Source organism: Protomyctophum bolini, assembly GCF_963924005.1.
Source record: "Protomyctophum bolini genome assembly, chromosome: 18".
Taxonomy (NCBI): Eukaryota; Metazoa; Chordata; class Actinopteri; order Myctophiformes; family Myctophidae; genus Protomyctophum; species Protomyctophum bolini.
The window spans coordinates 4,941,657-4,966,670 of NC_137879.1; the positions used below are offsets into that span (position 1 = coordinate 4,941,657).

General features: G+C 45.2%; 1 protein-coding gene across 1 annotated transcript; it reads right to left on the bottom strand.

Moving 5' to 3' along the window:
- Positions 1 to 12,851: 12,851 nt before the first annotated feature.
- Positions 12,852 to 14,009, bottom strand: LOC308333117 (kelch domain-containing protein 3-like; the record flags this gene model as incomplete). Its single annotated transcript, XM_080789312.1, has 1 exon — positions 12,852 to 14,009. One exon carries the CDS (start codon positions 14,007 to 14,009, stop codon positions 12,852 to 12,854), a length of 1,158 nt encoding a protein of 385 aa, XP_080645438.1.
- Between the last annotated feature and the right edge of the window lie 11,005 nt (positions 14,010 to 25,014).

Here is a 25,014-nt window from a genome sequence, read left to right on the forward strand (position 1 = left end):
TCTCCTGGAAGAAGGTTGAGCCCAAGGGGAAGGGACCCTGTCCAATGTATAATATGCGCTGTTGCATGATGGGAGATCAGATCATCCTCTTTGGAGGATACAAAGACTCCAATCCTGCTGATGATATGTACATTTTGGACTTGAGTCCTTCTCTAAAGACGTTATGCAAGCTAGCATATACTCAGTACTGTCTGGATCAGTCTGAACTCCCACACAACATCAGGTGGGAACTGGCAGCCATGACAACCAACAATAACGAAATAAAAGTGTGCCTACGATAAAAAAAAATATGGTAAAAATAAATGAATACAACCGCGTCCTAAGAAGTAACAAAAAAAAACACTCACAACTGCATAAACGGACACACTCCTCCCTACCAACAGGAACTAATCAACCCTCCCAGATCTGCAAATAAATTCCTATAGGTTCCTAACACCAATCTAGGAACTCCTACGGGGGGGAAATATAAAAACTTGAATAGCACTTTGACAAAAACCTCCTAAATCCACTTTAGCTGGATATTTTTTTTCTTTTTTTCTCCATTTCCTGAAAAATGAACATGTTGGTAGTTGGGTGGTTTCTTCCAGAGAGCAGAGATATTAAAAATAACTAATAACATGTCAAGGAGATTCAGAAACTCTTTGTATTTGGTCGTACAAAACAGAGCTGCTCTCCTATAAACTCATCATCCACGGAGTAGGAGGAGTGACGGCACAGTTTAGTTTGTTGATATTGTTCTTAATACAGCCACAGCCGTTCTCAGTCTGTCTCTCGCCCCCCAATCCGTCTCTCTCTCTCTCTCTCTCTCTCTCTCTCTCTCTCTCTCTCTCTCTCTCTCTCTCCCTCCCTCTCTCTCTGTCTCTCTCCCCGTCCGCCCACGTCCGTAAAGTCCCGTTTCTCTCTGTCTCGTCTGCGTAAACAAGTTAATCAGACTCAGAGCGCTGCAGGGCTTGCGGGCGGCTGCTGTCTGTGTGATACAAGCCCTCATGACGGTTCCCCCCAAAACGCTGAGGCCCTTCACAGCCATCAATCATTCCATTAGGACTTGGTGGGTGTATAAACCAAGCAAACAGACACACGCGCGCGCACACACACATGTCCACACACGCGCACGTGCGATGTATCACATCCAGAGGCGTGCGCTGTGATGTAAAATATCTGCATTTACTCCAGTACTGTATAGGCTACTCAAGTACAAGTTTGAGGTATTATTTTACTTCACTGTATTGTAGTATTTGCAAATTTCAGTACTTTTCCTTCTACTCCACTATACAGCTCAGAGGCAAATATTGTACGTTTACTCCACTACAATTATTTGAAAACGTTAGTTACTTTGTAGATTTCGATTACTATTACAGAACATACGTTACCCACTTCAGCCCTATAATACATTTGAAAATAGCCGATCTATAAGCTGTAGATCTGCTATTTTGAGTCTTTTTTTTTTTTCTCCACGATAGTTTTGCACTTTTTTTCAAGTACATTTTGAATTTCTGAACTTTCCGAACTACTTGTAACAGAGAATTTATTCTTTAGTCTTCTCTTCAATAAAATAATGACTAAAGAATGGTGTGCAGGCCCTATACCTCCTTCCAGTATTGATAAGTAAAACATTTGACTATACCTTTACCACGACTGGTGAAAAACCTATATCAAACAGACACGCACCCAGGAATCTAAATGGAAACTAGTGATGCACCGAATATTCGGCCGCAGAAAATATTCGGCAGAAAATGGCTAAAAATGCATTTTCGGCCTATTCAGTTTCGGCCCAAATAGGCAGAAAATATATCACCGAATAGTGTATGCAATTAATGCATTCAAAAGGGCTGAATAAATGTTTTATGGACCCATAATAGTGATTATTATTTAAGTTAAGTTTTGCCATAAATCAGGTAGCTTTAAGGTACGGCCGTGACAGCAATGGTAGGAAAAAAGATGTATAATATTAATCATATTCGGTTTTCGGCCAAGAATTTCAATTTCGTTGCATCCCTAAAGGAAACTAAATTAAAACTAAGCTATGATGACTAAAACTGAGACTATATATATATTGACAATTTCGTCAACAAATAAAAACGTGACAAAAGTTAGGAAGGGACTAGTGGACAAAGAGATCCTGTCATTTTACACTTTGTTCCATGTTGAGAATAGCAGTGCGACTGGTTGTGAGCTTGTAGATCTGCTATTTGTAAAATCAGTGTAAAAATCAGTCATTATTTACGATGGCATTCAAGGCCCGCCCAAATACATTTTAGTCTACTAAAATCTTGTATTTCGTGTATTTTTTATTGAGGCTCTGACATTGTGTTGTTAATTGATAGGAATAGGCACCGTTGTCTCGTTTTGAATATTGTAGCTCAGTGCAGATGAGCAAAGCCGGGCAGTTCTGTGACATGACTAGTGTGTGTGTATGGGGGGGGGGGGGATGACTTGTTTGCAGTGGCCCCAAAGACATAGAAAGGGTGTACACATGCTGGGACATGTGTCTGTGTATCGTATGGCCGAGCTGACATTTTGAGATCCAAAATCTCTCTCTCCCCATATTTCCTGACATGCAAAGAAGACATAAGAACAACTTATAAAGTCCCCCTTAACACATTTTGTACATAATACGTCCTGAAACGTCATAAGGATTGGAAACGAGAGGTGCCTACGACGTCTGTGGACGTCCTAGCGACGTCCAAACGACGCGGGCGAGATGATAATATTCAGAATTATTCCTATTTTTTTTTTTGGCATTTCGCTTTTCGCTTGCCGTATGCTAACGCTCTGTGCAACTATTAGCTTGTCATTGACTCCCATGTTAGCGCGGCGGAAAGAATGACTCGTATCTCCTCATCCAGGGCGCTCTCCGTGGTGATGAATGGATCGATATGCTGGCGCTGCATTTCTGCTCCTCATCCGTCTCTCCCGCAAAATATGAACTCTTTTTGGAGCGTATATAAATATATTAAGATGATCGGAGATTGTGAGGTCACTTTGTCAGTCAACTTTTTAAGAAAGTATTTCCGGTTCATGGCTTTCGAAATTAAAGCGATCACTACTCTGGCGATTACTCTGGCGCAAGCAGCGCCTTTATTTTGATGCAGTTCCGGTACTAAATGTGTTAAGGCAGAGCCATGAGGATGAAATGCATCAGTTCTATGGAGGGATAGGAGGGAGCAGTGCTGTGCAACGCTGCAGCAGTGCAAAGTGCAAACATGTCATTCATCCCAAATGCTGCTTCCTGGAACATGAAACACAAGCAACAGGAGCAGCTGTACTGACTGTATATACAGTACGTGCCATGTGGCGTGTTGCATGTTGGAGACTCGCTTTTCCCCCATTTTGCACGCATTCATCATCCTTTTGTTTTGCATTGTTGTTGCGACCGTAAGCCCCCGCTGGCATGCTGGATGCAACAACAATGAAGAGTAATCTCTCTCTCTCTCTCTCTCTCTCTCTCTCTCTCAAACAACAAGAATAACTTTTCTTAAGTAAAAGTAGTCACAATACCAGCAATTCCATCCATCTTCCGTTCTTGCCTCACGCTGTCACATCTATAAAGTCTCTCTAGAAGCGTTTATGTTCCAAAACGAGATGCTTCCTGAAGTCCGAAATGAAGACGGAACATTGGCCTTTTTGTCCAAACCGTAGATTTAGTTATGAGCCTCTTTTGTTGGCCTCTAAACAAGGAAGTGAACAGCAGTGCGAGATCGCTGAAGAAGGAAAAATAATAAAATTTTATTTTCTTTAATCAAATGGTTTGATATCAATGAAAAAGACGTGTGTACAACTGTACATGTCCAAGGCACGCCGTGGTTTTGATTCTAAAGACGTGTCATTAGCATAGTTAGTGTTATTTTTGTTAGTGTTAATTGAAATTGAAAAAATCACTTTTCAACTGTCGTGAACAACTCGACAATCTAAAAAGAAAAGGCCACTCAGTCAGAGGCCTATTATGCTCTCAAATCCATTTCTAGAAGTTGACATTAAGAGCCTGAGTGAATTAAAAAAAAACCCTGAATAACAGTTTTCTGAAACGGGCGAGAAACGCGTGTTTTTCCATTCTTTCTCGTTCTTTTAGTTTTCTAATGTTTTACCAATTTAGCAGAGAGAGATTGTCTGTCTGTGGGAGAGCTATAGTGTGCATGGTGTTGATGGGCGGTGGAACCAGAGGGCTCAGCCCGTGAGGAAATGGAAGTGTTGCCGGGCCAAACAACACATTCAGCGCTGAGCCTGGTTGGGGGGGGAGAATGAAACCCATTGGGCCAAAAAAAAGACACTCAATAGAGTGAAGTTAGCAGTGGTGGCACCAAGTTGGAACCCAACTCTGCTTCTGTCTGTCTTTCTCCATCTCTCAGACTCCCACACACACACACACACACACACACACACACACACACACACACACACACACACACACACACACACACACACACACACACACGCACACACACACATGCACGCTTCTTTCTTCTTCTGGCAGTGCATCGATGTCGACGATGACGTAGCTTCCTTATGCATGTGTTGAGTTTGGCAGTGGTCATATTCGCTCACGACGATGCCACTGTAGATGACTCTTGTGAAGTCCTGAATTCTGGAAGCACATAATGACCTGCCACAGACGGTATAGGCTACCTTATAGCACCCCTAGCAGTGCTGCTATAAGGATGCCTCGATGCTGATCTGGGGTCAGCGAGTTGGAGGATGTCACTGCAGGGACCGGACAGGCACACGCACACTTAGACCATTTAGTGACTACATTTGACTGAGGGACTGCCATTGGATTTTTTTTTCTTTTTTTTCATGTCATATGAAAGCAGGGAATCATCATAGCTACAAATTGACACATTGGTTGTTCAGTTTGACCCACCACCAGTTTTGGAGATATGGCTTATAGAGTAAATGTCTTGCAGAAAACAGCGAGTTGAGAAAACAGGCTTGAAAAGGTTCACTTCTGTGTCTCTAACATTACACCTATAGCTACATGTTTAAGCATTTATTTCATATTTACATCAGCTCTGACACTTATTTCAGACATGCTCTAGTATGTGAAGAGTCTGCCTGTGCAACCTGTGCCACCTGTTTCTGAATGTCACATAATGAATGCAGGAGGCAGCATGAGGACATTGCGTGATTGAAAAGGAGTGCTTCCAAACTCTGTCTGACAAAGATCATCTGCACAGAATTTCTTGACAGAATGTAGCTCATAACAATGTCTCCGGTGGATTTTTTTTTTATGAGGATAATTCAAGCCTTCCGTACAGCTGCAATGTTGGTGAGTTTATCATTGTTTAATACATCAGATAGGACTTTTCTGTGTGGATGTATAGCATAATATAGGCTGTGTACGATGATGTCACATGAAAATGTCACACTCATAGACTCAATTAATTTGGCCCAAGTACTACGTAAGCACACACACACACACACACACTCACACACACACACTCACACACACACACACACACACACACACACACACACACACACACACACACACACACACGCACACACACACACACACGGGTGCGGCAGGAGAGGACAGACTAGCAGGGGGGAGGCCCACATTAGCCCGGTCACTGAGGAGTGGGCCGGGGGCAGAGACTGACTGACAAGCCCCCGACTTGACATAAAACAGTGTTATTTTTGTGCTGACTTTTTCTGACTCTGATGACGGACAGCTCCAGTTTTGTGCCTCCTGTGTAAATAATCCAACGTGTACATGTGTGACAGGTTGGGGGAGGGGGGGCATGACATCACAGCTTGACGGAACGCGTCAAATTATCCTGAACACACAGTGTTGCCAGGTCTACTTTCTAAGCTACTTTGGGCTTGTTTTTCTATTTTGGTAGTTGCTTTTTGTGTAAACCCTTTTTTGTATATTACTACTCCATATTTGTCCAAAAAATCATTACACGGTATCTCTGTAGTCATGTGTTCAAGACGGATCTGTCCAATATTTCATATCCCATCCTAAATAGCTAACATTGGCTTTCAAAGTTTGCAGGATTGGCCCGTTTTGAACAAAAAGCCTCAATGAAGGCAGCGTGCAGTTTACGTGAAATCTTTCACAGACTTTCCTACTATAGGCTGAGAAATGTATCCCACACTTTTCACATTGGCCTGTTATAATAGCGCCACCAACAGGTGGATTTTTGCAAAACACATTTTTGGAGCAAATGCCTCAAATCATCCAATTGCGACCCAAGGCGTGAGAAGAAATGGCACCCTTTTCACATTGGCCTGTTATAGCGCCACCAGGAGGCCACAACCTGACCTGCCCTGGTGTGTAGACCTGTGCCCCGAGGGGTTTTATTTCTTAATTAGCAGGGTCCAATTTGGTTCAACAGTCAGAGATGGCATAAGTATGCTTAAACTCATTTTTAGAAAATGTTCCACATGAAAAACAAAAAAAGATGATTTGAATCGAACATGTAGGAACCTTCTGAGAGCCACGAGTAAAGATAATCAACTTCAAAATCTCAAAACGTTTTTGTCAAAACGTTTTTGGTCAAAAAAAGTCAAACATTTGACGTCTTGTAAAACCAAATCTGAGCCCATTCTCGCAACAACTCTTTTTTTTTTTGGTGTATAGAAACACCTACTGTACCTCCTCCCCTTTCTTATAATAGTCTACTTCCTCCCAGGTGCTTCTGTGTTTATTCCTACTAACAACAACAACGCTACATGTTTATGGCAGTGGTGCTGACGGTGTTGAGAGATTATTCTGTAGCTGCAGAATAAATATAGATCAACACACAGTGAGAAGAAACAAGCACATATATTGTCCTCCTGGCTGATTTATTCAGTGCATAAACGGCATATTAATTCAGCGCACACAACAGGTGTGTGCAGTCACACCCACAGCTCTGTTGACTCAGGGCTAGGTGTGACTGCTTAACCCATTTAGGCCTGACGTCGACATTTTAAAAAGGCATTTTTTTTCCCTGAAAAACCTCATGTTTCTATATCAGTGGTTCTCAATATTTCAAGTCAAGGACCCCCAGAAATTATATATGTAATATGCCGCCGAAAATATGTCTTTCCAGGAGGACCCTCCCTCCAGAAGCAGAGATTCGAGTTAAAAACTGAAACTCCTGAAAGAATATTCGAAGATTTGAGGCACTCGGTGCCGTGCTATGAGCTTGTAGATCTGCTATTTTTTCAATAGCTAAAGTATAACATAGGTCTAATGCTTAAAAACACCAAAAGGGGTTCCCCACCCAAAATGGGTTAAATCAGCCACGCTAAACTGGGCATTATTATGAATGTGCCAGCCTCCCCTCATGTCTGGGTTCTGGCTGACTGTGAGGTTCTCGCCCGTGCCTGATCGGCCTCGCTGCAAAGTGTTGAACGCCAAGCCTGACATCCGTCCGTCGCCTTGTTGATTGATCTGTAGCAGCCGTCGTGCCCGTTAGCAGATCCCAACGCTTTAGCTCCTTCTGATGCTGGAAGGGAGTTCCTTATATGACACAGTGTGTTGCTGTTAAGATGCTTATGTGGTTTATATGAAACTATTGGGGGAGGGATTGGGATTGGAAAAGCAAACTGTGCCAGCAGGAGAGAAAAAATCAGTATGCTTTTCGAATGGAGCAAAAAATAAATAAAAGGACGAGCAGATGGTTGACATAAACGAATGAATCTATTAGCGGGGGGAAAAATAGCTTTTGCATATCGTCTATGTCTGTCCAAAACTGTTACTTTTCAGGATTGAAATTCAAAAACAGCAAAGGTATAGCAGATCTACAAGCGTGGCGCTTCGCACTACGCTTTGAGCTTGCAGATCTGGTATACTTTTGATGCTTTAGTGCAGTGGGTTTTCAACCCTTTTCACATCAAAGTCCATTATATTTATTCAGCATTTGAGCCACGGACACCGTTTGATGACATTATAGCCTCTCAGACCCAAAACTAAATATAGTTTGTCAAATATTGAATTGAATATTTTGTCGTAAGATTTTGTCCACAATTCCATGCTGTATTGATGTTTGTACCATTAGGAAAGATAACAGGCAAACGTTGATCAAAATAACAATTCTTCTAGCTAGATTCTCTAATTTTGTAGACCTCTTAAAGGGAGAAGTCCATGCTAGAATGCTTTCTTATCTTTCTTACCTTTCTTTGTAGTTGTTACGTCCCCACCAAAGAGGTCCAGGTGTTTTTTTGTGCAAAAACTCTTATTGGCTATTTCCCCTACCATAAGCCCTCAATGAATTGCATTGCATTGAATGGGAATTGAATGGGGCTATGGGGTGTTATGCTAGTTCGCTTATTTCCATCGAAAGAAATAGTAAAGTGTGCCGCTTGGGATATTATTTACATGTAAATGATGTATTATGAAGAGAGGATATATACAAAAAATATATAATTTTGAGCGATGGCCAGCCCCAGGATGGCGCCCCTGGCGCCTGATGGAGGGGAAAGGAACTGGTCGGAATAACGTGTCCCTTCCACGCGATATTTCCGGCCGGGGAAATTCCCCTCTGTCAGGTGACGCTTTATAGTGTGAAGCTGTAGTACGGCGTGATCTGGTTTTCTGCCCCGATATCCAAAATATATATATCTGCAGACGGAGGAGAGGAGAAAAAGGTATCCCAGAGAGAGATGGAACAGACGGTCACAGACAACGGGAGGTGGGGGACTTTGAGTCGGAGCTCGCTGCATGCTGGCAGAAGACAAAATGACCCCCTGGTTACAGACAGGCCTACATTCCCTTATTATACGTCCCTGTCTCGTAAACCTCGCTCCGTTTTCCCTCCTAGGCTTTAAGGTTAACAGCCCGGCCCTTGAACCCCACTACCCCCCCCCCCCCCCCCATACCCTTGTGTGTGTTCCAAAAGCTCCAGAGCTTTCCAAGAATCCAGCAGAGCTTCGGAATTCCAATAAAAGTCATCCCTGCATGCACCCCCGATTTATATATATTTTTTTACTTTCTTTCGGTGTCCGTCCTGTGTTTGGGCCGGGATGACAGAGGAGGAGAGAGAGAGACAGAAACCCGCTGAGGTGTTTGTGTGCGTGCCTGCGTGCGTGCGTGCGTGCGTGCCTGTGTGCGTGCGTGCGTGCCTGTGTGCGTGCGTGCGTGCCTGTGTGCATGCGTGCGTGCGGTGTCTCTGTGTAGCAGACAGAAGCTAAGGTGCAGGGCCATTAGGCAGCAGCCGCTAATACACCATGCAGCGGCTATAAGTTATAACTGCAGGCAAGAACGCTCCACACACATAATACTGAAACTCTGGCGAAGAGAAAAGTACAATAATAACCCACACTTCAGCACGTTGACACATTCTTGCAGAACACTCTCTTCTTCTCGTTTCTAAGAGCTTCTTAGAAATACTGTAGATGTTTATTAGTTGTTCCTTTTATTGAGGTTTTACAATCCCAAGGATGTGTGGCCCCAGTCAGTGTTTAACCACGTTTTACACTGCAGAAAAGGATCTTTCTGCAGTGCTTATACTCTTATAAGCCACAGTGAAAGACAGTCAAATACGGCCACAATTGAGAGACGCCATGCGGACTCAATCTGCCTATTGGGGGGAAATATGCATTGCAATTGGCAGAGGCAGATTGAAGGCTGGCTGTTTATATATATACGCAAGGCTACTATTTTCTTCGTCTTAACCATTTTGATCGGGAACCCGTTTTGATGTCAGCATTATGTTATGCTTTAAATATAAAAAAATAGCAGATCTACAAGCTCATAGCGCGCCACTGAGTGGCGCGCTACGAGCTTGTAGGTCTGCTATTTTTGAAAAATCGAAGAACGACTGACATTTTTAGAATCTGATCTCAGGTCAGAATGGGTTCATCAGACCAGTGTGTGTCCAGTGGAAACCTCGTATGAATCTGATCTCAGGTCAGAATGGGTTAAGTGGTTAGATTACTTGAACCCCCTGCACTTACTTGGCCCAACTTGCCATAACATCGGTATACGGCCCACATGGTTTGCTTGAGAATCAAACGTTATATAAAGTCCAGCCATTGAAACCAATGCAGAATGAAGCCCAGGATGCATGAATCTGGCGCTCGCTCGGTGGCGTTTGACTCGGGAGGCGATGCGTCGTTTTGTTTCTCTGCTTCCCGGTCCTCACACCCCTCTCCGCCCCCCCCCCCCCCCCCCCCCCCCCCCAGTGTCCCCAGCGCTCCCTGTTGCCCCGGCTGGAGGAGGAGGAGGTGGCCGCTAATGGGGGTAATGGGGCAGAAAAGCAAGAGTCTGTCTGGTAACTATAGGAGCGCCAATAAGGGTCGGCCTGCGTCAGTATAAGTCATTGTAGACTTGGTTGCATGCAGTATAAATAGCCGATCTACAAGCTCACAACGTGTCGCTGGTGCCGTGTGCGAGTCCCCTTCCTCCCCAGTTGTGTCACAGTGTGTGTGTCGTTCAAACCACGATGCGCTGTTTTTGTGTGTTTTATAGGAGATAACACAGAGTTTTGCCAACATAATAAGGCAGCTGGTAATTAATGGAGCAGTTGAGACGAATAACAGTTCATAATTTATTCTGACCCCTCCTCGAAAAAGGCCTATGTTTCCTGAACCCCTTATCTATAATTTATACATTATGGATAATTAGTGTGGACTGTTATTCGTCTCAACCATTGATCAATTCCAGTTTTTAAATTTTCATTGAAGTTCAATTGAGGAGGTCAGCTTGACCTCGGCTCAGTACTTGAGGCAGTGGTTGAGTAATAATTGAGCTGGCCTTTTTCACAGATTACATACAAAGTCGTACAGTATTATGTCCAAAGACTTCACTTCTTGACACATGTCAGACAGTCGTCTGAGGGAAGACTCCTGTCCTACAGTACCAGCAGTAGCGCTGCTATTGGTTGGGGAGGGCGTTTGGAGGAAGAGGGGGAAGAGGATGAGAACGGTGTGGTTCTCAGAGTCCGGGTCATGGCCTCACTGATGTCGTCACATCGTTGTGATGATTCATTCATGGGCCTCGCAGTCGGGACTCGGGAGGCTGTATTTCATGGCTTGTTTTTTGCGGTGGCGGAGGCAGTGGTATAGTGGTGGTATGTATGAAATGAAAGTGTGCGTCGCATGCGTTGTGTGCATGCGTGCGTGCCTGCGTGTGTGTGCAATACAGTACATGCTTTTGTACCGATACGTTGCAGACATGTGTAGGTGTTCCACAGCGTTTTGTGGCTATCATATTACGGGATGCCGCCGGCGGTTTACTGTGTCTCATCATCATCATCGTCGCAGCCCACCTCTTCGTCTGTCAACCTTATGATCCTTGTGGTCAGGATTAGATTATGATCCTTGTGGTTTGGGGTACAGTTATACTACCGTATATACTTCAAATGAATGTGTTCCACTGGGCCCGGAGTAAGACCAATGACGTCATGCCATTCAGCACCGTGTGGGAAAATAAGTTCCACACATGCAGACGAAGATGATGATGATGATGATGATGATGATGGTGGTTGCTGGGAAGGGAACCAACGCACGTCACAGTCAGGGGTGGGCTGAGGTTGGGCCAGGATGGCCGTCATACAGCAGTCGTTCTCAAACGTTTTATTTTATTTCATTTCAAGGACACCAAATGTGTGTATATGCCAGGGGTAGTGGGCAACTTTGACGATGGATAGGGCCACTATAGTTCCACACTCACTCCATAGGGCCACTATAGTTCCACACTCACTCCAGAGGGCCACTATAGTTCCACACTCACTCCATAGGGCCACTATATTTCCACACTCACTCCAGAGGGCCACTATAGTTCCACACGCACTCCAGAGGGCCACTATAGTTTTACACTCACTCCAGAGGGCCACTATAGTTCCACACTCACTCCAGAGGGCCACTATAGTTCCACACTCACTCACTCCAGAGGGCCACTATAGTTCCACACTCACTCCAGAGGGCCACTATAGTTCCACACTCACTCCAGAGGGCCACTATAGTTCCACACTCACTCCATAGGGCCACTATAGTTCCACACTCACTCACTCCAGAGAGCCACTATAGTTCCACACTCACTCACTCCAGAGGGCCACTATAGTTCCACATTCACTCCAGAGGGCCACTATAGTTCCACACTCACTCCAGATGGCCACTATAGTTTTACACTCACTCACTCCAGAGGGCCAGGCCACTATAGTTCCACACTCACTCCAGAGGGCCACTATAGTTCCACACTCACTCCAGAGGGCCACTATAGTTCCACCCTCACTCCAGAGGGCCACTATAGTTCCACACTCACTCCAGAGGGGCCACATATTGCATATTACTGTCATAGCAAAAATTGCCGAATTACTACTTTAATAGTTGTTCATTATGTTGAAATGGATGTATGTACATCCACAGAAAAGTACACCATATCTCACTTGCTACGATGAATGGAGCGTGTCTTGAGTGTACAGGGTGTGATGAGGTCAGCTCCATATATGGAGATCTAAGTGTTTGATGATGTCAGATCAACATATTGAATGCATACTGTAGCTGAAAAACAATATTTTAGCGATCCTGTTTTATACCATTAAAAAGGATGTAAAAACCTCTCCAGACATCTTGGGCCTCCTACGGATGTAATTATAAAGATGTCTGGGAATAGTGATAAATCCCTCAAATTGTTCACTTTTGATTTTTTATAATGAATAATATATATATATATTTTTTAATATTTTTTATCCCACAATTTTGTAACCCATTTTTTCACCCACTGTCAATTATCTAATGTAATCCTGGGCGCTACACTTCCTCTGCCAACCTGTTTTTTTTTTATTTATTTTTTTATAAAGATTTAAATTGTTGGCCTTTATTGACAGTACAGTAGGCTGAAAGGAAATGGAGGGAGATATAGCGAGTGACACGCATTAAAAAATGCCTTCGGGATCAGGACTCGAACCTGCGACACGCTGTCAGGCTACACTGTGCCTAGGTGCCCGGGCCGCTACACCAGCAGTCCGGGACGATTGTTGATCCTTTGCATCTGTTCTCTCTTTCTTTTGTTCCTTGGGCTGGAGTTTGTTCTCTGTTGTTATTGTGTTTTTGCCGTTGGTTGTCATGGCTACCAGTTCCCACCTGATGTTGTGTGGGAGTCCAGACTGCTCCTGACCGTACTGGAGAACTGCTAGCTTGCATAACGTCTTTAGACTAGGACTCAAGTCTAAGATGTGCAAGTCATCGGGTTGGTTTCCTCCAAAGAGTATGACACGATCTCCCACCATGCAACAGCAGCTCATAGCCATTGTGGACGGGTCATTCCCCTTGGGCCGTGCCTTCATCCAGCAGAAAGCCTCGGGATAGAATTTCCTCAGACAATTCTGAAAAAACAAGGGACGGACGCGACGACCTATTATGTACAGCTCTCCGTTGTACGCAAAGGCTGAATGACTCCAGACGTCTTGTGGACGATTCCGTGCAGAAGGCGTGCTCAGCCAGAGGTCGGTCTCTGTGTCAAACTCTCTGATGTCGTTGTAGACGTCCCGAACGTCCCCCCTGCAGCACCCGAACACAAAGATCCTTGTCCCGATAAAGGTGGCAGAGTGATGGTGTGAAGGAGCAGGTGGACTTCCTCTGGCGTTAATCAAAGCCCAGACCATCGTGGCGGTGTTCAACTTGTACATGTCGTCAGTCTGTAGCGTCGTCTGGTCGCATCCTCCGTGGACGTACATGACCTTCCCCAAGACGCAGGCCGAGTGGTTCCACCTGCCCGCCGGAACGGTCCCGGAAACCTCCTCCTTCGACCAGCGGTGGGTGTCGACGTCGAAGGTGTGAAGCCGTCTGCCGTCGGGCCACCCGCCCCAGATGTAGACGGCGTCTCCTATCGGCACGGCGGTGTATCCATGGAGCACACAGCGACTCTTCGCGGATCCACTGCGCGGGAACCCAGGGAGACGTTTCCTTCGCAACTCCCCCCAGCATAAAGACACCGTGTTGAAGACGTAGACTCTCATTTGGTACTTGGACAGTCCTCCGAAGCAGTACACCCGGTCCTGTTGACGCGACGTCACCACTGCGACGGCGGCGTGGACCTTCCTCCCTCCTCCTTCCCGATGAAGAGTCCAGCGCAGCATTCTGTATCCGTGCGATGGAATGGATTCTGGTCAATGGCTTTCGGTTCGGCTCTGTATGATCGACACTCAGACACGTTTGTGTGTAAACAACGGAATGCACAGTCCAGGGAGATTCGAGCTAAATTGCTTTGTATTATCAAATACAGGTTTATTTGGCATGGTCTTCCGGGTGCGTTGACTGCTTTTGAAAGGGCACTCGAAGCTAAGAGTGCTATCGCACCTTCCTTTTATACTATGGATGACGTCACATGTCGTAAGATGTCACAGATGTCCATATTAGGCCACTGCAGTGGCAGAACATAATTATTGATGACATCCATTTTTGTCCGGGCCCGTGGATAACGGCGCTGTGATTGGCTGAATTACTGGCCCGTTGATGTCGGTGCTGTGATTGGCCACAGAGCCCTCGTTTTCATTGTACGTAACTGAGGGTTTGTCTTTGACAATTATTAGTATATACTGTATGATGACGATGAAGATGATGGTTGCTGGGAAACGACAGACATCATAGGCAGGGGTCGGTTGAGGTCGGGATGGAGGGCCATCACAAGCAGTCGTTCTCAGGTGCTTTGTGATTAGCCGGAATTACTTTTGTGACGATTTGATTGGCTGAGCACGGAATGTGATGTATGATCCCACGATCCCAGCGCTCCACCCAGAATTAGTGTCGGGATGTGTTCTTGAGCAAGACGCTGCACCCCAGATTGCTCCTGATGAGCAGGTCGGTGCCTTGCATGGTTTCCTCCGCCATGTGTGTGTGAATGTAATGCACAACCTATATAATTATGTAAAGCGCTTTGGATAAAAATAACTATTCATTCCTCACACACTAGAACGATGATACTATGACGCTATATGTTTTTTGTTAGCAAGTTATCTCACTTACTATACGATCAATCATGGTGCACATTTTTAAGACAAAGTATATATTTTTTTGTCAGTGTTTGTAAGTTTGTAGTTATTTGGGCTTGTTTCAAATAGTAGTCACAATAGTGACGACCATTGCGTGCTTTGTACACTATATAAATTGGGGGTCTCAGAGATATAAATGCCATTAAATGGGAGGTCCGTAGACTATAATGCATGTCAAACTGGGGGTGCTTGACATTTAACGGGTTGAGAATCACTGCTTGGAGCCGTAAACAGCTTCTCTTATGGGGGTGGTCCCTGGCGTTATCTCTTCAAATGGGGGTCCATCCACGGGCTATAATAAGTGTCAATTTGGGGGTCCTTGACATGAAAAAGTCTGGGAACCAGAACCACTGACCTAAACCACCCTCACCGGGCCTCATACTGTACGTTACAGAGTAGCTTGTCATAATGACCAACATGGTGAGCCTATAACAGTCTCAGTCTCTCTCTCTCTCTCTCTCTCTCTCTCTCTCTCTAATAATAATAATAATAATAATACATTTTATTTATAAGGCGCCTTTCAAGGCACTCAAGGTCGCCGTACAGGTTAAAACAGTACAAGTTAAAAGCAGAACAGTTAAAAGCAGAACAAAAACACAGCTTGCAGCAGACAGGTCATGCAGGGTCATAGGCCTGCCTAAACAGATGGGTTTTGAGGTGTGTTTGGAAAGTGGTGATAGAGTCCATGTTTCTGATGTCAGGGGGGAGGGAGTTCCAGAGGTGAGGGGCAGAGTGGCTGAAGGCTCTTGACCCCATGGTGGACAGACGGGCTGGGAGGACTTTCAGGGTGAGGGAGGAGGCAGACCTGAGAGACCGGGTGGGGATGTTGACGTGGACAAGGTCAGACAGGTATGGGGGGGCGAGGTTATGGATGGCCTTGAAAGTATGGAGAAGGTGGTGCAGAAAATAAAACATGGCATACTGTTTGTGTGTCCTACTGGTTGTCCCTTGTCTTGTGACAGGAATTGACATATTTTGCAGCCATAACTGCACATTCTTTCTGTTCCCCCAGAAGGACTGGTAATCTTTCCCTTTCTGTCATACTTCGGAATTCTGGGAAATTTGTTTCAAATTTTGGGAAGAACTCCTCTCTAATATTTGTGTAGTTTTTACATTGTGTTAAAAAGTGTAACTCTGTCTCTATAGCTCCGTCATCACAGTGACACACATCTCTCTCTCTCTCCTTCTCTCTCTCCCTCTCTATCTCTCTCTCTCTCTCTCTCTCTCTCTCTCTCTCTCTCTCTCTCTCTCTCTCTCTCTCCTCCGTTGCAGCCTCACACTGGCCTCTGACAACATGACAAATGGTGGTGCAGAAACACAGCCACGACGAGACCTCCTCCTCTTCACCCCGACGACCAGCGCTGCAGAGCGACGTAGTGAGGTCAGCTACTCTCTCTCTCTCTCTATCTCTCTCTCGCGCTCTCTCTCTCCGGTCGAAATGACTAACCAATCAGGAAGTAGACAGGCAAAATCGACCAATGACAAAGCTTCTAGGAACGTCTTTGAAGGCAGATTGCGGCCCCTAGCTGTGTCACAGAGACCTCATTTCTTTGGGGAGCGTTTCACCCATTGCTGGCTGTCTGAATACCTTGTTTCAGGTCATTAAAATGTTGACATGTTATTGCTTATAGCAGCTTTAAGGCAAGTTAAACAAATATTTCACTTGAAAAATAAATTATATATATACACACACACACACACACACACAACGTCAATTATGTGAGTTAAATTTGGCGAGGGGAGACTGACACTTCAGCAAAAGCACTTTGCATTTATTGTATTTATATATCAAATAAAAAGTATAAATCACGAGCATTAGAAGGACAACACAAACATGTTTGAATGTGAAAAATATCCCTTCACGTCAAGTAGACTAGTTTGTAATGTCAAGGTCTATATTGTGAGTTATTGTACATTTAATGCCTCCTTTTTCCACGGCACGGTAGCTATAGCGAGTTTATTAGGGCACGGCTGCACTAGAAATGGGCCTATTTGGCACAAAAGCACAGAGTTTCGTATTCCAGGGGAGCCATCTTCATTTAGCCTCCCTTCCAATGAAGATTTAAGTGTCCCGCTAAGCGTCTTATAGGTACAGCATTATAGGAATGTGGACCATCTGTAAAACACTGCCGTTAAGGGCTCTGAGCTGCCCATGTCGTATTCACTCACTCATTGGAAAATTGCCGCCGGTGGCGATGGATTGGAAACCCCAAGGGTCAATTTGTCGTTTCCTTTTCGCCCATTCTGTTTCCCCCCCCCCGAGAGCGGAGCGCGCACGAGCACATGACATAAAGAACCGCACAACAGAGAAACATGACACAGCATAAAGACCAACTTCTCTGTCGTGTTGGTCTGGAGAAACATGACACAACACAGAATCTGGTGTTTTTCTATACGGTTAAGCAGGGTCAAGGACTATAAGCGAGTGGTTTCCCCTGATATGGGCTCTTTAGGTTGATTCAATCAGGACTCTGTCTCTCCTCCACGCCACAGTGAGAGGTTTTCGGGGGACGGACGATATGTGGGACAAATTAAAACGGCTTTATATGCCCCTGCGTTTTCAAAGCCCCCGACCTTCTTTGGCTCACCAAGGAAATTGAGTTTGTGACCGAAAAAATGCACTTTCCCTCTGAAATCCCTCCAATCACCCCCCCTCCCTCCCACCTCCCCTCCCTCCCGACCAACCAGCCCGCCCGCCACAGACACACAAACTTTCTCTTTGAAGGCTAAACGGGCAGAAACGAGGGAAGATGGGCTCTTCTAGGGGGGAGTAAATGGAAGCCCCTGATCCGATTACCCCAGAACCCCAACCCCAGGAAAATGTGTCTGCATGCGAGCCCCCGGAGCTTTTAACCTTTTATACGCTGCTCTGTGCTTTGATTCATGGGGGGGGGGGGGGGGGGGGGGGAGAGGGAAGGGGTGCGCGGGGTACTTCTCCTGTGCGGCGGGGTGTTTTTTTCTTCTTTTTTTTTTGTCAGTGCTTCACTCGCTGCGGCCTCTCAGGTTCAGGTTTATTTGTCATTTGTATAGATACAGAGTATACATACAATGAAAATTGTTTTGCTCAGAGCACTCTCAGTCTTACATACACAGGACGTAAACAAACATCTATAGTGCAAGAAAAAGACAAAACACAGGAAAAGAAAAGTGCAAGTGAAGTGAAGTGCAATACAGTTCGAGGTCAGCTGTTCAGCAGCCTGACTGCCCCCTGGGGGTAAAAACTGTTACTGAGACGGGTGGTACGAGATTTGATGCTCTGGTAGCGTTTTTTGGAAGGGAGTAGTTTGAACAGGGTATTTGCGGGATGGCTGGTGTCTTCCATGATGTTATGGGCTTTTTTCATACAGCGAGTGGTGTAGATGTTATGGAGACTGGGTAATTCTGTAGTGCCGATGATTTTAGCTGCTGTTTTAATGGTCCTCTGCAACCTATTACCTATTGCAAATAATGTAGTGAGTGACAAGTATAGGATTGTATCATGGCCAGGAGGCCAGTATACGGCCGCAGTGCTCTGCACCGTACTGTATATATGGAAGGAATCCCTCAAAAACAAAGGATCGGAGAGTCTTGTTTTCCTGAAAATCTGGGAGGAAAATCAACAAAGCGTATACTCTGTTATTGTGGTCGCCGGCCGGGGGAGGCGAAGGTTTGCCTTGACGTGCAGACTGCGCTGCCATATACGCGTCGGTTTTTCTGAAAGGAATTGCTTGAATGAACCAGAGCGGTTTCAAGGTTTCAGGCCACTTTCCCCTGGCAAATAAGCACGGACGCTGCAGGCTGCAGTCAGACGTGACAACGTCAACACATAAAGGCAGAAGGCGTGTTTGTTTGTACACCTGTCCGCGGCCGTTTCACATGACAGCGCACAAGCGACACGGGCTCCTGCGGTCAGGTGTGTGTGTGTGCACGCACATATACACAGACAGAATGCTGGCCAGTACTGCGAACCGTATAGATGCGCACACACAGGGAGGATATCTGCATGTGTTTCCAGGCAGGTTTAAAAATAAATAATAATAATTACATTTAATTAAATTAAAAAATATCGGGATCGGAATCGGCCCCCAAAAACGTGATCGGAGCATCCCTACTAGTGTCAGTATTTATTTATGATGAATTCTGTCTATTATTAAGGTTATTGTAGCATGTCATTTTGTATTGGTGGTGGTGGTGGTGGTGGTGGTGGGGGGGGGGGTGCACTTTAAGTAGGCCTATATACAGTATTCATTACTCGAGTAAATGTATTTGATTACAGTCCACCACAGTTGACGTTCTTCTCTTCATTGTGGTTTCCATTCCATCAGACACGTTAAACCTGCAGCACTGCACACACACACACCACACCGCTTTATTGGAAAGAGAAACCCTTCCAAAGTGCACCTTCATGGAAACTTGTGAGCTTCAGCAATGACATCTGCAGCAACACATGCCCAGGGGGTGGTGGGGGGGGGGGGGGGGAGAAGACCTTGAATGGCAGATGCATATGGAACAATAATGATGTGCCGTTCTCACTCTGACACGGAGGATAATTAACCCATTCTGGGCGGGAACCCCTTTTTGGTGTTTGTGTTAAAGCATTATGTTATACTTTAAGCTTATTGAAAATATAGTAGATCTACAAGCTCATAGCGCGGCACTGCTTTTTTGAAAATCGTGTGAAAATGGGCCTCAAATCTTTTAATATATTATATTATTACAGAGTGAACATTTTAACTCAAATCTTCGCTTCTGGGGAGGTCCTTGCATGAACAACATATTTTCATATTTTCATGTTTTGACATGAAATATTGAGCACCACTGATACAGAAACATGAGGTTTTTCTGAAAACTGTCGGGCCTAAACGAATTATACATCTGCTGACATTATTTTTAAGCAGTCTGGGGGAGTGTTACTCTGGGCAACCTGCTTATAGCTGCAGGCAGCGCTGGGCGGTCAGTTCCGTCCTGCCAAATATGAAGTTCTTTCACAGAGTCTCAGCCTTTTTACTTTTAATTTCAAGGAAAACCCCACTTTGATATTATTACCCATTAAACCATGGACCCCACTTATTTTTTTAAATCTCTGGGATCCTAATCTGCACTGTCATATCCTCAGTGTTATTTTAACCCATTCTGACCGGGCACCCATTTTGGTGTTAGCATCATGTTATGCTTTACCTATTGAAAAATAGCAGATCTACAAGCTCATATCGCGCCACCGAGTGGCGCGATACGAGCTTGTAGGTCTGCTATTTTTGAAAAATTCGAAGAACGACTGACATTTTTAGAATCTGATCTCAGGTCAGAATGGGTTCATCAGACCAGTGTGTGTCCAGTGGAAACCTCGTATGAATCTGATCTCAGGTCAGAATGGGTTAACTCTGAGAGTGTACGACGTTGGAACCCATTCGGCTCCATCTACACAAGTATACAATAGAGCACTGAAGTCTGACGTCAATATGGGTATAGAGGGCGCAAATCTACAGGTTCATGTACTTTTTATTTGCATTGTAATCCCCATAGGGGGGATTTTAGATCGCCTCGTATACAGTAAGAACTGTGTTTGCAAAATAAACATGGCATCCCGGCCGTTTCACTCATATGGATATGAAGAATGAACTGACTGAGAGAAAACGCTAAATTGTTACCGCTACTGAATTAGTTACATTTTTAGCTATAAACATATCATATATGAGTGACTGACTGTCGCAAACAATACAGAGACACCTCCCGGACAATAACGCAGAGACAGCTCGTTTATTTTTGGACCACACTATTTTAAGATCCCATGCATGTTATTCTCCATAGAGGAATTCACTTTTTCACTTTTTAGACTCTTTATTTGATTCATAGAGGAATGACTTCCGTGAACCAGGCGATGAGCGGGTGACGTCAGGACTCCGGCGCTCTATTGAGAGGAGAACACAGCGTGCATGCATGCGTGCGTGCGTGCGTGTCACATAGACGCGTGGCGTTAGACCTGAGTGAGCGAGCTGTTTGTATACAGTAGACCTCCGTTATAGTCTCCATTTAAGGGCCAGTATGACTCCTTCGGACATTTCTTTGGGAGTGCTTCGGAAGAGCTTTGAAATAGATTGAAATTGACGTCATTCAGGACTTCTGGTGGGTGGTAAATGGGTAGAACTCCTGTACCCCCCAGTATTAGCCTTTAGTATCCATTTGGATCCTATAACTACCAATCATTTATAGCTGGGCTGGAACCCCCTCAAGTTTCAACGACCCCTGGGGGTTCCCAGACTTCCCATTCCTGTTGCATTTGAACATTGAACTTCATTTCAGACGTGTAATTCCCATCATGCAACTTTAAACAAAAGCTGGTTGGCTATAAGCGGTACTCCTCATGTAACACCTCCAGTTTAATGTCCATTTCCACCGTGTTCGTACACCCGGGTGGCGACTGGTGGTGGCTAGCTCTCGCCTTTTCGATTCATTCATCCCACACCTTTGGTATATATCTATCTACATGTGTGGCGTGCATGGTGGTGGTGGTGGGGCGTAATAAATCCAACCCCCGTGCCCCGCCCCAGGGCTATAACGGCATTGGCTCAAATGGCACAGGAGAGCTCTGAAAACATGGCATTAAAGCGACTCTAAATCCACCGCCTATAGCCTCTAGTGTGCTTAGCGTGTGTTTCTGAAAGGTATATCCGAGCATTTATATGTGAAACCCAAAGCACCAGTTGATCAAAGGCTTTGGAGAGGCTGTGCGGTTGGTGGGTGGCGGGTGGGGGTGGTGGTGGTGGGTGGCGGGGGTGGGGGTGACGAGTGTTGTACCATTCTTACTTGATTACATTTTGCCGTGGCCGGTTGGTGCGAGAGTGTTCTGTGTGTCTCCAAAGACAGGGATCTATCAGCAGGGAGGGAGGATTAACACGTCAACCACCCCCCTTCCACCAATGGGAAGGTAATGGAGCGATGGGAAACATCTCCTCGCTGCGTGGGGCTGCAGAGTATGGTCTCTCTATATCTCTCTCTCTCTCTCTCTCTCTCTCTCTCTCATTTTCACTCGTCAATCATTGTCTTATTGGGAGACTTCACTGGACATAAAAATGTTAAATGGTCAAAACGGTGCATTTATAATAAAGCACCGTCTCCACAACGTTAACAATGTCACTCACACCCCGATGGTGGAGGATATAGTTCTTAACGGGCCTGGCCCTAACTGATCAGGCCCGAGGCCCGGCCCCAAAACGTCGGGTCGGGTCAGGTCAGAATTTGAGAACTCTACACAGAGTAAAAGATAAACGCCATGTCAGCACCATCATCTTCATAATAGATGAAGGTTTTGTTTAAAAAAAAAAACATACATTAACCACTTCCCATTTGGCCATTTGAAAATAGCCGAGCTACAAGCTCACTATGTGTCCCATAGCGACACAGCTTGTATAGATCTGGTATTTTCAATGGATTTGATACATTTTACACTTTTGAAAACTTGTGAAATGGGACATTCTGCACACTACTTTCTACAATTTTTTTTTTTTTTCAAACACATTTTTGACACCAATATCTTTGTATTTGTACTCGAGTACATTTGAATCCCATACTTTTACTTGTAACAGAGTATTTCTACATTGCAGTATTATATAAACTTTTACTTAAGTAAAACATTAAGTATACCTGCGGCACCTTTGTCCTTGTCCAGCCATGTTGCTCCTCTGACTCGCAGCCAGGTGGCGCTATACGGCCTCTGGACTGCAGATGACACAGACAGGGAGGGTGTTGTTTTTTTGTGTTTGCAGAAACTTGACCCCCTTGACCTCTTCTCCCCGGGGTCGCTGACCCCTCTCACTGACCCGTCAACAAACTAATTTGTCGACAGTGACCCCTAAAGAAAAAAAGTCTCTGGCCATTCTCTCTCTATGTCAGTCTCTCTCTCTCTCTCTCCCTGCACCATCAATAACGGAGAGAGGGGGGCGAAAAAAATGCTTGTGAATGCTTTAAAAAGAAAAAAAAAAAATTAAAGGGTACAAAAACCCAGACGCCAACAGCCAACGGGCTCATGAATATTAATAACACGCGCCGAGCCACGGCTATATACTCTTTAGACTGAGTCACGGAAGCTGATGTTTAATGCTATGCTGCTGCGCTCAGCACTTTTAAGCAGAGCTATCTCTTTACCGCCATAACCGCGTAAGACTATACTTTCCAGTCTTCGTGTGATTTGTGCGCTCGTCCGACGCTTAGCTTTGCTTCATGTATCCGTATCCTTTAGTTGTTTCTCATGCCATTTATTTATTACCGGGCCGTGTTATATTTGTGATATATATTGCAGTGGTTTGTATGCATGGCAGCGCCTGCAGATGTCCTCGTCGTGAAAGGTGATATAGTCTATCTATACTCCGTGTGGCTAGATCAGCTCGGGTCGTGTTCATGCCAAAGTAATCTTTTTTTCTTTGGGAAATTGTTACATCTAGTGATGCATAATTCAGCATGGTTAAATGCTGAAGACAAAAGTATAGGTTTATTCCTATCCACAAGTCCACCTGAAAAGCCTTTCTCTTAACCCATTTACTAGACCTGAGGAGGACGATTCTACAAATGTCTTCTAAATCCTGACAGTTTTCTGGAAAACCTAATGTTTTTGTAATTAGGTTTAGCACCCTCCTGGTGCTTGCGACCATCTTGGAAACTAAACGCAATATAAACAATGGGAGAAGGGGTGGGTGCCGAGAAAGGCCCTTTTTGTATATGAAGATAGGTTGAAAAGTGGTGAAGTGGCCCTTTAATATCAGTCTGGGCAGACACTGACGTAAACGACAACTGTCTTGGCAGAGCCATACATACATACAACTGCAACGCGGTATAGCCTATTTTTTATTTATATCTTTGTATTTTAGCTCTTCTTAAATTCTGTATAGTGTTTCCAAGATGACGTGTGACGTGTGAAACGATACTGTACAAACACGCCGTGCGGTTTTTGTGAAGTTGTGTTTAGCTTGTCAACAGCAAAGGCCCATATCCCATTCTGAACGGGAACCCATTTTGGTGTTAGCATCATGTTATGCTTTAGCTATTGAAAAATAGCAGATCTACAAGCTCATAGCGCGCCACCGAGTGGCGCGCTACGAGCTTGTAGGTCTGCTATTTTTGAAAAATCGAAGAACGACTTGACATTTTTAGAATCTGATCTCAGGTCAGAATGGGTTAATCAGACCAGTGTGTGTCCAGTGGGAAACCTCGTATGAATCTGATCTCAGGTCAGAATGGGTTATTTCACCACTCCTGCGTCACCTGTCTCGTCTCCCTGTCAGTCAACGCGCAGCTGCCAACTGAAACCAGGTGGGAAGTCACATGATGTGGTCCCGGGAAAAAAATGCAACACAAATCCCAACCAAAACAAAATGTATTAATCCCTAAACTGGCAGCGCAAAGAGGGGGGGAAAAAAGGCCCGCTCCGGCTTAGAGAGACCGCACGACACGACCGGCCGGCCGGCCAGGCCACGCGCTCCTCCTGGTTTTCCTCTGAAGCTTTTGCACATTCAACGGAACTTGGGACCTACGTTTGAGAGAGAGAGAGAGAGAGACAGACTCACACTCATTGGGCTAAATTTGGCCATATCCCATATGTGCTGACCGCATCACATTTGTGATGACGGCTATGGCCCTTATTAGGACAAGGAGTTTTTGTGTGCAAAACGAATGCTTGGAATGGATTCAGCATCATGAAAACCCCCCTAGTTTGACATGTATGCATTATGCTATGTGTGCGTGGCGTGGATGTGTGCGTGGCGTGTGTGTCTGTGTATGTGTGCGTGGCGTGGATGTGTGCGTGGCGTGTGTGTCTGTGTATGTGTGCGTGGCGTGGATGTGTGTGTGCGTGGCGTGTGTCTGTGGATGTGTGCGTGCGTTCTTCAGACTTCATGTCTGGTGTCCAGGTGGATGGAGGTGCAGGTGTGAGCTCACCTATAAATAGCACATATGGGTTAATTTGATTTAAGGTGAAATGGAAACGCGTTAAGGAACCCAAAGAATTACACACGGCTGGCTGTGCATTAGAGCTGGCAGCCTCCTTGCTGCTGAAGGCAGGCAGGCAGGCAGGCATCAGCCATGGGCTTTTTCCTATGGTCCATGCACTGCACATACCCAGCTG